The sequence below is a fragment of the Mytilus galloprovincialis genome, chromosome 4 (genome assembly GCF_965363235.1).
Source record: "Mytilus galloprovincialis chromosome 4, xbMytGall1.hap1.1, whole genome shotgun sequence".
Lineage (NCBI taxonomy): Eukaryota > Metazoa > Mollusca > Bivalvia > Mytilida > Mytilidae > Mytilus > Mytilus galloprovincialis.
In genome coordinates, this window is record NC_134841.1 from 41,283,536 (window position 1) to 41,297,341 (window position 13,806).

The 13,806-nt window shown below is 31.5% G+C and overlaps 1 protein-coding gene across 1 annotated transcript in view; it reads left to right on the forward strand.

Moving 5' to 3' along the window:
* The window catches only part of LOC143072160 (focadhesin-like), a 292,655-nt gene that overhangs the window by 255,226 nt on the left and 23,623 nt on the right, over nt 1-13,806 (forward strand). Inside the window, exons 24-30 of the mRNA XM_076246976.1 lie at nt 512-763; nt 3,971-4,038; nt 5,902-6,046; nt 7,339-7,458; nt 8,452-8,574; nt 12,234-12,311; nt 12,793-12,964. Coding sequence (XP_076103091.1) covers nt 512-763; nt 3,971-4,038; nt 5,902-6,046; nt 7,339-7,458; nt 8,452-8,574; nt 12,234-12,311; nt 12,793-12,964 — 958 coding nt within the window. The remainder of the gene's footprint in view (nt 1-511; nt 764-3,970; nt 4,039-5,901; nt 6,047-7,338; nt 7,459-8,451; nt 8,575-12,233; nt 12,312-12,792; nt 12,965-13,806) is intronic.

The window sequence follows — 13,806 nt, forward strand, 5'->3', positions numbered from 1 at the left end:
TATTTTCCATATACAAGGTAAATGTAACGGTACAGAGTAATTTTATGTAGATAAAGAAGCATGCTCGAGAAAAATTAACTTAATTTTGAGAAAAACTTTTCATGGCAACATTGTTGTTTAAAAAAAATATTTTGGTAGATCAGTGTCAAAAGAGAACATGATCTTCATGTCAAAATTTACTCTTCAAATTCAAACAAGTTTCTAGGCATATGTAAAGTTCTATATTTGGTTTAAAGCAAAGAAAACTAGAGGCCAAAAATATTTGATAAGTAAGAGAGCCAAAAATAAAAAGAATAGCTTGGGGAAACTGAAAACTTGCTTAAAGTTTTTAATTTTGAAGTCATAGTTTCCAATACTCAAAGACATGAAAAAAAAAAAAAACACAAGCCAATGTATCATCAAGTGGTGATCATGAAGCATTAAGTTCTGATTATTTTTAATTCGGTATTGGTTGAAAGTATGCAAAAAGATTGTTCCAAAATTTAACATATTTTTTATTTGTTTTACACAGAGATCATCAGGTGACAAACTGCCTGCTAGTACATTGGCACAGGCAACGGCCAGTGTGGCCCTCAGTCAGATTGTACCTATATTGATATCGAATGATTCCTCCAGAATTCTGCCATGTATCAGACTATTGTTGTCAAGGTTACCGGGGTCGAAAGAAGAATCACCAGTTTTACAGTTCCATGCAGGACTTGGACTCGGAATGTTCTTGGCTAGAATATTTGAGGAACATTTCTCTGATGTTTGTGGTTCACAGGTAGGTTTTTCTTATTTGAGTATATTTATTGCTAGTATATTTTAGAATAAATTTCTTTTTCAACAGTGGTTCTTACATACAGAGCTCCAGATAAGAATTCACAAATTGGGTTTTTTACCCACCATTTTCTTATATAATTGGGTGATAAAAATTTTTTAATTGCATTATCAATTCCAATTCACCCCTCATGTTAATATCAAATTGGGTTTTTCACCACCAAGCTCCTTAATGTATTGGGTTTTTCATCAACACAATATTGAATATTTAGGCAAAATCAACCACAGATTTTTTTCCATCTTAAATATGTTTCTTTCTTTGTTTAGCTGTTTTATTTGGTTTAGGGTTAGGGTTAGGGTTATTTGCTAGCTGTTTTATTTGGTTCATTGACTGAGAAGCAATTGTAGGTTTAATTTGGGTTCCGTTTCAAACCTTCTGCCAGTTTTGTATTTTCTCATATAAACTGTAAAAAAAACGGATATGTGTATTCACAGGCACTCGTGTTATACCTTTATATAATAAATTCTGAGACCAGTGCCTGTGTGTGTATTCATTAATTAACCGTAAAATGAAAAAAAAAAAATAGTATATAAACTCTAATTATACTTGAATGTTTTTGTTTTATTCCAATTTTCATAAATCTGGGTTTAGTTGTCTTTTATTAGAACTTTTGGTTTCTGATGCTTTATCATGTCATAATTGATTTGGCCTTTCATCTTTCCAACTGATTTAGTTTTTGAGGAAACCCTGCTTTTATTAGCAATGTTCTCGTTAAGGTACGCACACACGCCCGTGTGTTCGATGGACGCTTCCTAAAAACACTGGCTGAGTCTTGTTATCATCATAACTTTCCCTAAGCTTTTCAAAAGAAGCAGAAAACATGCTTCTATTCAATATTTTTACCGGACATTCACTTTTGTTTTAATTCAATGTATGTTATGATAAATCCCGAGCAATGCGAAAAAAATATTACTTCATGACACACGCTAATTGGATAAACGCCGAGAAGATCGAAATGTTTTCAAAAACACATGTACCTATTAGGCAACGGAAAACTCTAACAGGGACCCAATTCAGCTACTTGATGCAGGGATCTATTTTTAGAACGAAAGGAAATTTACAATTATAAATATTATAAAAATAGTTTACGCGACGACTGTAAACAGATAAGGGTAAATAACGCAAATGGTAGCCAATAAAAGGGTTGAGAACTTATGGTTTTGGAATATAATTGGGTTTTCCTTTGAATTAATTGGGTTATTGAACCCTGCAATGGGTAATTGCATTGGGTTTTTTATTATTTGTATTGCGTGATCACGCAAATACGCAGCTTATCTGGAGCTCTGTACATATCCATAAATGTAAGGATCTGATTACCCTTCCAGAGCACCTGAAATAACCCATAGTTTTTGGTGGGGTTCACGTTGCTTACTCTTTATATTGTGATTTGTGTACTATTGTTTGTCTGCTGGTCTTTTTCTTCATGCCATGGCACTGTGAGTTTATTTTTCAAAATATTCACTATAGTATGAATGTCCATCTGGTATCTTTTACCTATATTTTCCAATTGTTAGTCATAACAATCTTTTTTTGAAACTTAAAGTTCTAAGAAATTGCATGATGACTGTGAATGTTTATGACAGAATATTTGATGACATTTTTACACAGGGTATTTGTTTCTATCTAGGAAAATGGAAGATGAAATACTGAATTCAAAGATACTTCCAAGCCATCAAAGTTGTTCCTTTAAAGCATAAAAAAATGAATTTAAATACATGTACTTTTTTTATTTGTTTACTGCCAAATGAACACAATAATATTAAAATAAAATATACTACAGTAAGACAGCAACCCAGTAACACAAAAAAGTCAAAATATCGTATAAAGGGAAATATCCAGTCTTTAATGATAGACAAAAGTCTTTTGATAGATCAAACAAAAAAATCTACATTAACACCAAATTCTCAAAATAACAAAAAACAGTAATTGAGCTTTTTAACTTAGGCTTTTAAGCTAATGAGACATCTTCTGTTAAAAGAATATTGAATATGATGTTAGATTGATGCATTTTAAGACTATAAGAAATAAGAAAATTTTGAAAAATTGCAGCAATTTACAAATAATTTCTAAGCTATTTAGCCCATATTTATGCATTTATGGATAATAAGGCTAATATTGTTAAATCATGAATAATCTATTACAAATTACACTTAAAGGAATTTACATTTTTCACAGTTAATTTTGTTATCAATATTATAGCTAGGCTAGACAAGGACCTTCAATCTTATAGCAGAAAAGTGATTATTATTAGTCTTATCTAATGTGGGGGAAAGAAACTAGGTTTGTATGGCGTAATTTGTGATGGCAATTATTTGAGGCATTGTCAACATACAGAAAAATCTTCTGCTATTAGTTTTGTACCAAAACACATAATTTTAAGTTTCAATTTTTAATTGAATTGATGCTGTGAAATTTCTTTGAAAGCTTTTACAATATTCAAACATGTATGCCACTTTTGACAAATTTAGGTTGAAATCTACAATTGAATTAAGTTCCATTTTGATGTTTATTTCAAGGATATGTAATATAAAATTAGATTTTCAGAGATTGAAATGTCACTATATAAACATGATAAATATGGTATAAATAGAGTAAATGGGTCATTTAATGTAGGTTTTTCTGATATTATTATATCATTCTTCTCAAACTTGTACTATTACATGAACATGGAGGTGGTTCATAATCAATAGGTCAAATATCAGCATTATACACCCTATCCTTTTTTTTTTTAGAAAGTTTGAAAGTCATTTCATAATGAGAAGTAACACATGCATGTGCTGACATGAATTATCATTGATATGGTTACATTTATAAATTAACTGTTTACAAAATACTGAATTTTTGAAATACTAAGGCTTTTCTACCTCAGGCATATATTACTTTAGCTGAATTTGGCAAAACTTCTAGAAATTTTGGTCCTCAATGCTCTTCAACTTCATACTTTATTTGGCCTTTTTAACTTTTTTGGATTTGAGTGTCACTGAAGAGTCTTTTGTAGACGAAACGTGCGTCTGGCGTATATACAAAATTTAGTCCCGGTATCTATGATGAGTTTATGTACTTATAATTCTGTTCCATTTTCTAGTAGTCTGCAAATAATGCTGAGAAGTATGTCTACAAAAAACTATAATCATCATCTCTCTTTTACAGGGTATGGTAGAGATCTGGAAGACGCTTGACAGTTTTGAAGAATGTTGTTTTTCAACAAAAGATAATAGGTGAGAACATTAATCATGCACTCAATCAACCTTTAATGGGAACAAGGATATGGCGGTAATTCATGAAATAAGAAAAAACATGAACAAACAGCAAAAATCAAAGAAAAGCAACAACATTTGTATCGCTGTTCTTCATCTCAGACTATAACAGGCAAAGATTTATAACATATACTCTCATTGCTTGATAATTTCATTGAAAAATGTAGAAATAATCGTACAGAAACTTACAAGTGCATATACAGGTTTTTAAAATAAAATAATGTAAATACCTCTAAGGCCACACCAATTTAATTTCTTGTTCTACGGATTTTTGGACTCCAAAATTTGGGGCGAGCGAGCGATTTGAAAATTTTGATAAAAAAATATTTAATTTGCAAATTTTTGAGGCGAAGCTTGAAAAAAGTTTAGGCGAGCGATTAATTTTTTTTTTTGTAAACATGAAATAGTAGGTTTTGACATTTATTAAAACTTGATTTATCACTTGTACTTTGACATTTCTTTAATTTCTTAAGTAATTTTTCCCTGTTCACCAAGAAATAACTGAATAATAAAATCTGGTCTATGTATGTGTGACTGACAATGAGACAATTCTCCATCCAAGTCATAATCAGTTTGGGAACAACCCCTTAATTTTATAAATATCCCTAATATAATTAGGGACTTTCTATACTAAGTAAGTAAGTATAGAAAGTCCCTGATATAAGTTATATATATATTTTTTTTGTAAAAAAAAATTCTTTTTAGTACAAAAAGGCTCATATTTTCCCAAAGAACTATATATCTATCTGGTATTAAATGGTCAAAACATGTACAATAATTTTGTAATATTCATGGACTTTTACCATGTTAACATATTAAGTTTAACAGTTAAATATTATTCAAAACAGAGTTCTTGGTATTTTTATTTTCATTTCTACATCAGTAAGATGACCCCTTGTCTGAGGGAGGGTTGCTCCCAACCTGATAATGACAAACACAGGTCAAAGTACGGCCTTTTACACAGGGCTTTGATCCAGACCGTCATCAAACTGAACAGCAAGCTATAAAGGACCCTAAAATTATTAGAGTACATAATTTGAACAGGACAACCAACGATCTAATATATATATCCAAACCGGCAAACGGGAAAATACCAATGAACCGCATCAACAAACGACAACTGCTGAACGACAGGCCCCTGAATCAATGAGGACAGGTGCATAAACATGCAGCGGCTATGGATAGTTTTGTTTCGCCAGCATACAATATAATTGCAGTTGAAGGCAAATCCTTTAGAAGTTCTTTGTACTTTATTCTAACAACGAACATTTTTTGATAGGGAATATGAGTAAGGGGGAAAGAAACCAACGGTTTGTTCTTTACAGGTATTTCCGCTGTTATATATTTAATTCGGAGCACTCCCACTTTGGATAAATTGGTTTCATGCTGAAACAAATATTCTCAAAGATATTTACACAGTGTGGTGGGGTTCTTATAGGTTTAAAATCGTTATATACAGGTTTAGACTGTGATTTTATAAACAAATGTTGATATCTTTTTATATCATTTACAAAAATATGGTGCGGACATGGACATGATTACATTTCCGGGAAGCGGGAATATAAAAAAAAATTAAAAAATCTGTTTTGAAAACAATATGTGCGGGCGGGTCCGTCGAACAAGAAATTAAATTGGTGTGGCCTAACAGTTTTTTACAAATTTTTTAAAATATGAGTCAGAAAAAAAACCCAATGAATTACACCAAGCTTACTGTAATACTGGCTTAGTGTAACAAAAATATTATGGTAATTTTCAAAATTTGAAACTTTCTGAACTTATTTAACCAGTTTTTCTCATGTAAGATATATATGAATTGTACTTTAGACAAGGGTGTTTACTAGGACTAGCAATGGCTATAAGTGCTATGTGTGAGGAAGGAAAGACAGAAGCCAGAGCACACGTCTCCTCAGTGTTTGACAAACTGTCTGCACAACTTGAAGCTTCAAAAGAGAAGGATATAGCTTATCAGGTCAGTAACTATGAACAATATTAAGGTAAATCTGCCTTAACTTTTTAAATAGGAAATTTTTTATATTTGATGCTAAAATCGAAATAAATGTTTACAGATTATCTTATGTCCACATAAAAGATATAATCACCAAAAGGAGTTATGGTAATAAGGGCAGAAATAGATGCATTTGATTGCAAATGAAACCATTTTCCATCACTGACTAAAAGACTAAAAGATAAAGGTTTGAATTTTGGTGATAAATTTTGTAATTAAATAGGTTTCTGACACAGAATAACTGTAGTCAAAGAACTTAAAATTAGTTATATGATTTGAATTTACACTCAATATTTTGCTTTTGTGATATAAATAATATAATGTATTAATATATGAATTAGTTTTCTTTTTAATTTCTGAAATCTGAAATGAGAAAAAAATGCCCCCCCCCCTCCCCAACCCCTTTAATTTTTTCTCACCTCCTGTACCCTTTTTCCAAAAATGAGTTCTTTCCCACAGGATATGGTCATAATTTCAATTCAAATTTCCATTGGAGATGCAACCATGATTACCCATTTAAATACATCATAAAAGTCTCATAATAGAGCATTGATCTTCCTTAATCAGCATAAATTTTATAGTAACTTCTTAAAGTTAATTGACAGCTAATCACCTCAAGAAAATACAATATTTCTTAATACATAATTTTTAAAGCAATGGAAGGGAGGTAATCCAACATATTATGTTTGGATTACTTTTGGATTACCTCCCTTACACTTCTTTAAAATTGTCTTAATTGTCCACTAACCAAGAAACCCTTGATTTCTGCCCTTTTTTGTCCCTAATTCCAAAAAGACTTGAACCATGACCTCACAAAGCCAATCCTTACAATCCCTTTGTGGTATGGAAACTTGTGGTATAATTTCAGAGAGATCCATACACTTAAACACAAGTTATGGTCTGGAAACTACAAATATGCTTTTTGGGCCTCTTTTTGACCCATAATTCTTAATCTGTTAGGACCATAACCCCCAAAATCAATCCCAATCTTTCTTTAGTGGTTATAAACCTTGTGTCAAAATCTTATTGATTTTTATTCGATTATACTAAAGTTATTATCCAGAAAACATCTGCCGCCAACAACAACATGATACCAATAAAGGAACAAAATTTTTACAATTTCTGCAGTCGTATAAAAAGTAACTTTACAAACAAAAAGAAACAGAATTTTTAAATGATGGATTAAAGTAAACCTACAACAAAATAATATGTATTAAAATCAAAATATCATGAATATTGTTTTATATATTATGTAGGCTTTGTCTGTATGTTTGGCATGTGTGTCTGGAGCAGCCTTCAGCAGTAATATTGTATCACCAGACCAGGTCAACAAGGTCATTGATAGCTTTGTGAAGGTCAACACAGATAATCCACAGGTATTTTATCATAATAAACTCATTATGTTTCCATGACAACAAGGTCATTGATAATTTTCATGATTAGTACTCAAAATCATTAGCTATTTTTGTTGCTATAGCATCTTGATAGCTATTTGAGCAGGTCGATACAGAAAATCCTTATAAATTATGTCACTTTGGCATCAAGGTCTTTTATACCTTTTTGAATGCTAAAATAGAACGTTTGCACACATATATGATTGTATTTGTACATCATTGTCAAAATTCTTAATTCAGATAAGTCAAGAGTCTATTATACTAGTAATGGCTTCTTGTAATAATCATACATTGCATACGTAATAGTGAAAATCATTATGACTGATTCTTAATCAATGAAATATTTTTTTAAGACTGCATGAATTGTGTAATGACAAGGGCTGTATAAAGATCAATAAAAATAGACATTTTGCTAAAATAAAATTTATAGTAAAGAAATTTTTTTTACCATCCTTGGAAAATCAATACTTTTGAAAGTAAATATAATTCTGCATGAATTGTGCAATGACAAGGGCTGTATAAAGATCAATAAAAATAGACATTTTGCAAAAATAAAATTTATAGTAAAGAAAACATTTTTCACATGCTTTGAAAATCGATACTTTTGAAAGTAAATATAATTCCTTTCTAAGCACTGTTTTGAACTTTCCAAAACATTTGCAACAATAGAAAGAATTATATACTTCAAAATTAATGCTTTAATTTATAATTGCATTCCCTGAACAAACAATAACATACAAGATAACATATTGCCAATAGACTATCAGGAAATTTTTCCACAAATAATGCCATGAAAAAGATGAAATGGTTGTTTAATATGTTTCACACAGTGGAACCATCCAGTCACAACTATTTGGGATAATAAAATCATTGCAGAGATATCTGAATTAACAGTACTAAACATATGTTGTTGTGTTGCTGTCTCAGTAATAATATCTCTTTCTCTCCTCTGATTTGTTTTTCTTTCCATTACAGATTACAGGAGTAAGTCTGGCTCTTGGGATGCTATGTTACAGTATCAGTAAAACAGGACATCCTACCATTGGTGAAGTCAAGATCAAATTGTATGGTAAATGGATGGCTACTCTGAAGAAAATGGTAACCAAGAAATAAACGTCTGCTTTTTGAGTTTTGACAATACTGTGGATTCATTTTTATTCCTTTTAATTTTTGTGGATTTAGTGGGTACAGGCGAACCACGAAATTAAATGTTCAACTAATAACTATTTTCTATAGGCTTGTATGCAGTCTTGGGCAAAACCACGAATTAGATATTCATGAACATGTAAGTTTTCCTTAATCCACGAAAATTGGTACCAACGAAAAAAAATAAATGGATCCACAGTATTAGATTTGGGTCAATCAATCAATTTTATAATTTCTCTTGACCTATTCATAGCTTTGATATATTTATAAAACTTTCTTTATTGAAGGAGTATAAATTCACTTCATTGAATTTCTCTTTCCAATATTTTCATGTCATTTCTCTGCAAGATGATTTGAATTATTCCATATCCTTTACATATTTTGAGATATTGTTTAATGTTTAATTTTTTTTTAAAGTGCAAAATGTATTGCTGATCACAGCAGAAAAAATAAATAAATATTGCATATACTGAAAACAATCTATTAGAATCCTTCTTCCTTTCTGCAAATACCTTCAATATTTCACTGAACTTTAAAAATTTCTCCACACATGTCTTCAGGACTTAAAACTGAACAGAATGACTTCTTATTTGGAAAAAGATACTTGCCTATGATGAGCTGTTACCGGTTTTATTTTTTATTTATAAGACTTCTATGTCCTGTTGCTCCTTAGAATTTTCAAAATTTTGAAAGAAACCAAACATTTTCATCACATTTTTCATTGTATAAATGTCATAGCATATTTTTTTAAATTTTCATATAAGGGTTTCAACTGGCGGTCGCCAATTTCACCATTTGCAAAAAAATAATAATTGTGGCTATTAACATTCGTCATTTACGAAAGAATTTGGCTTCAACCCATCATTTTTTGTCGAGCCTGCAACTTTTGTTGCAGAAAGCTCGACATAGGGATAGTGATCCTACGGCGGCGGTGTTAGCTCACTTCTTAAAAGCTATATATTTTAGAAGGTGGAAGACCTGGATGCTTCATATTTTGTATATAGATGCCTCATGTTACGAAGTTTCCGTCAGTCACATGTCCATTGTCCTTGACCTCATTTTCATGGTTCAGTGACCACTTGAAAAAAAAGTTCAGATTTTTTGCAATGTTAAATTCTCTCTTACTGTAAGTAATAGGATAACTATATTTAGTATGTGCGTACTTTGCAAGGTCCTCATGCCCATCAGACAGTTTTCACTTGACCTCAACCTCATTTCATGGATCAGTGAACAAGGTTAAGTTTTGGTGGTCAAGTCCATATCTCAGATACTATAAGCAATAGGTCTAGTATATTCGGTGTATGGAAGGACTGTAAGGTGTACATGTCCAACTGGCAGGTGTCATCTGACCTTGACCTCATTTTCATGGTTCAGTGGTTATAGTTAAGTTTTTGTGTTTTGGTCTGTTTTTCTCATACTTTATGCAATAGGTCTACTATATTTGTTGTATGGAATGATTGTAAGGTGTACATTTCTAGCGGGCAGGTGTCATCTGACCTTGACCTCATTTTCATGGTTCAGTGGTTATAGTTAAGTTTTTGTGTTTTGGTCTGTTTTTCTCATACTTTATGCAATAGGTTTACTATATTTGTTGTATGGAATGATTGTAAGGTGTACATGTCTAGCGGGCAGATGTCATCTGACCTTGACCTCATTTTCATGGTTCAGTGGTCAAAGTTAAGTTTTTGAGTTTTGGTCTTTTTATCTAATACTATATGTCATAGGTCAACTATATTTTGTGTATGGAAATATTTTATGATCTATATGTCGGTCGTGCAGGTTTTATTTGACCTTGACCTGGTTTTCAAGGTTCATTGCTCAGTGTTAAGTTTTTGTGTTTTGGTCTATTTTCTTAAACTATAAGCAATAGGTCAACTATATTTGTTGTATGGAAGCATTGTTAGCTGTACATGTCTGCCTGGCATATGGTTCAACTGACCTTGACCTCATTTTCATGGTTCATGTTAAGTCTATGTGACAGTCGTAATAAAGCTTTAGATTTAGGAGTATCAACATAATATCAATGATTAGTAAAGAAGGCGAGACATTTCTGTGTGTGCACTCTTGTCTTAAAAAATTACGTACCTAGTCAGGAATGTGGCAGTTGTTATCAAATAGTTCATTTATATGTATCTTGGCATTTGTTTTTGTTGCACTTCAGAATTTCTGTTGTTTGTTTTCCTCCTATAGTTGATGTGTTTCACACTGTTTTAGTTTGTAACACGGATTGTTTTCTCTCAATCTATTCATAACTTTTGTGGTATACTACTGTTGCCTTTATTTAGCATAGTGTCAGCTATTTTGGTTGAGGTACTGTCTACAAATTATATGAGTTGTTCAATTTGACACATACAAGGTCCTTAATTGTAATTGTGTATTTCAGTTATTAGAACCCGTTAGTGATATTAGTTTGAAAAGTTGCTTTATCTGCACTTGCATATAATTATGTTTATGCTTGAAACCTTTGTTTACTCACGTTCAAAGCAAAAGATAATACGAGAAATGCCATTTGAACTATAGAATAAGAGCTTGTAATATCTTTTAATGAGGTATGAGTGACTTCTAAAGTGTAAGGTTTTAAATCTTGAGATGCAAAAAACAGATTTAATATATAAAATTAAGGTGAAAAAAAAATTGAAAGACAAATGTACTGAAGACAAAGTGAAAGAAACGTGTCATTAACCTCCAAAAACCTTGGCAGTAATTGAGAGAAAATAGATTTTAACAGGAAATAAATTTCAAGATTTATTTCTAGCTTAGCTATTGGATAAATTTCATTGTCAACAATTTTGAAAGCTTTTAAGATTGAGTAGATATTTATTAAAGTGGTAAAATCTTATTAAGTGATGTCAAGTTTTCCTGCTCCAGTACATTAGAACTGAATTGGTTTTTTATTTAAGAACTAAACTTTTTTGTAAACTTATTGGGTTGACCGAAATAAATTTTGTATGAAGCGTGAAAGTGCTTCATTCTAAAAACGTGCATACAGTCAACTCGTTTACAACCCTATAAAATTACTAAAAGAAGCATTCAATACTTAAACATTATAATTTTATTTTTTTGCTAGGATCATGAAAACACGATTTTTTAAAGTTTTTCTTTTATTAAAACTACCTGTGTACTTTATTGTGACAATTAGTGTCATCATGACTGTTGCATTTTATTTTGAAATGAATGTTAACTTCAGAATGATGCATTAATATTGCTGTTAGCCAATCACAATAATGTATTATAATGTAATGTAATGTACGTATTGTTATACGTTTACTTTTCTACATTGGCTAGAGGTATAGGGGAGGGTTGAGATCTCACAAACATGTTTAACCCCGCCGCATTTTTGCGCCTGTCCCAAATCAGGAGCCTCTGGCCTTTGTTGGTCTAGTATTATTTTAATTTTAGTTTCTTGTGTACAATTTGGAAATTAGTATGGCGTTCATTATCACTGAACTAGTATATCTTTGTTTAGGGGCCAGCTGAAGGACGCCTCCGGGTGCGGGAATTTCTCGCTACATTGAAGACCTGTTGGTGACCTTCTGCTGTTGTTTTTTTCTATGGTCAGGTTGTTGTCTCTTTGGCACATTCCCCATTTCCATTCTCAATTTTATTTACAGGAAGAAGATTCCATGGTGACTTTGGCCTGTTTAAATGGCTTGATAGCTTTGGTTGGATCTGAAAGGACTTTGATTCCAGTGAGTAAACATGTAAAAATTATTAAATTAGTGTTTTTTGTTCTGACAAGAATGACCCAAAGTACTGCTGAAATGAGTCAGTAGCTATTATTCAAAGGTGTTTCAGGGTGAGTAATTCTGGGTTTATGGGAGAATAACTCTTTGAAACAGTGATGTGATTTGTAGTAGTCATGCAGTTACATCAATGTGTATTAGGTGTTCATGTGAAATTAAAATAGTCTGTAGAAACTGACATTAAAAATATATTTATGGTAATCCTTGACACAGATGTACAGCAGGAGTTGAAAACGAGGGCAGCCATTTTAAGAGGCATGTAACTCAACCAAGGTCTACCTCTTAAGGTAGATGGGAAAAAAATACATATAAAAGTAAAGATTGCACAACTGAATACTGAATCAAAGTTTTTTTCATATTAGTGTCAAACATAAATGTTATCATAGATAACATCAGTTACATCACACAACAAGAATTTTATTTTCAGGTACAAAGTAACACTTCCATGTTAGGTGGGGATGTTAATGTAGATGTCATTATCAAACATGCCATGGATACTGTTTTAAAGGGAGATAACTTTGGAATACAGAGTAACTGTTCTTGGATGTTAGGACATCTGTACTTGTCTGCCTGTGCTGTAGCTGAGACCAGGGCAAGTGGTAGGTCTTTAAGGTCAAACATATATATAGATTTTTTACCAAAAAAATTAAAGAACTGAATGTAGACTCAGTTCATAACATTTTTTTTGTACTGGCACTTATGCTGCCTCTTGCTAATTATATATATATATAAGTCTTCATGTACAAATGTGAATTTTTGTCCATTAATGGGGAATTATAATGTTAAATCATGTTAACATGAAAAATTTGGCACAAAAGTTTTTACAATATGTCATTCATCCTTTAAGACAATTATTCATGCAATGAAATATACCGCCAAGAAATAGATATTAATGGTGTCTAAACATCTGGAGGTATTGTTGAAAATATTTATCAGGTGGTGTTTTATTTTTGTCTATATGATGTATGGCCATACATGATAATTTATAACAGTAAAGATACACATATGCAATCCAGAGGCACAGTTAGTTCTCATCAGAGTACCAATTAATTTACAATATACTAGCTGTGTCATCAAAATGAGTATATATATACACGAGTTCAAAGCCCAGTGAGGGAAGAACAAAAATTTGGTGAAGATTTAACATTTGTTGTGCTTATATGTAGCTGCATTTCCCATTAGTATATATGTATGACTAAAAACAAGGGAGACAAATTGGACCGCAATTGTTTTTTTCAATAAATATCAAATGTTTGAGTCCTGCACCACTGAATTTCAAATAATGTTCTTATCAGATGAGTTCTTAATGCATATGTCAAAGTGAAATCTACTTTCATATAAATGCATTAATGTTTTGTTTAATTAGTTTAAACATATTTATTTATAGTGGATTGGGAAACAAGTTTTACAACTTATGTTAATCCCTTTCCACTTTGCGGGT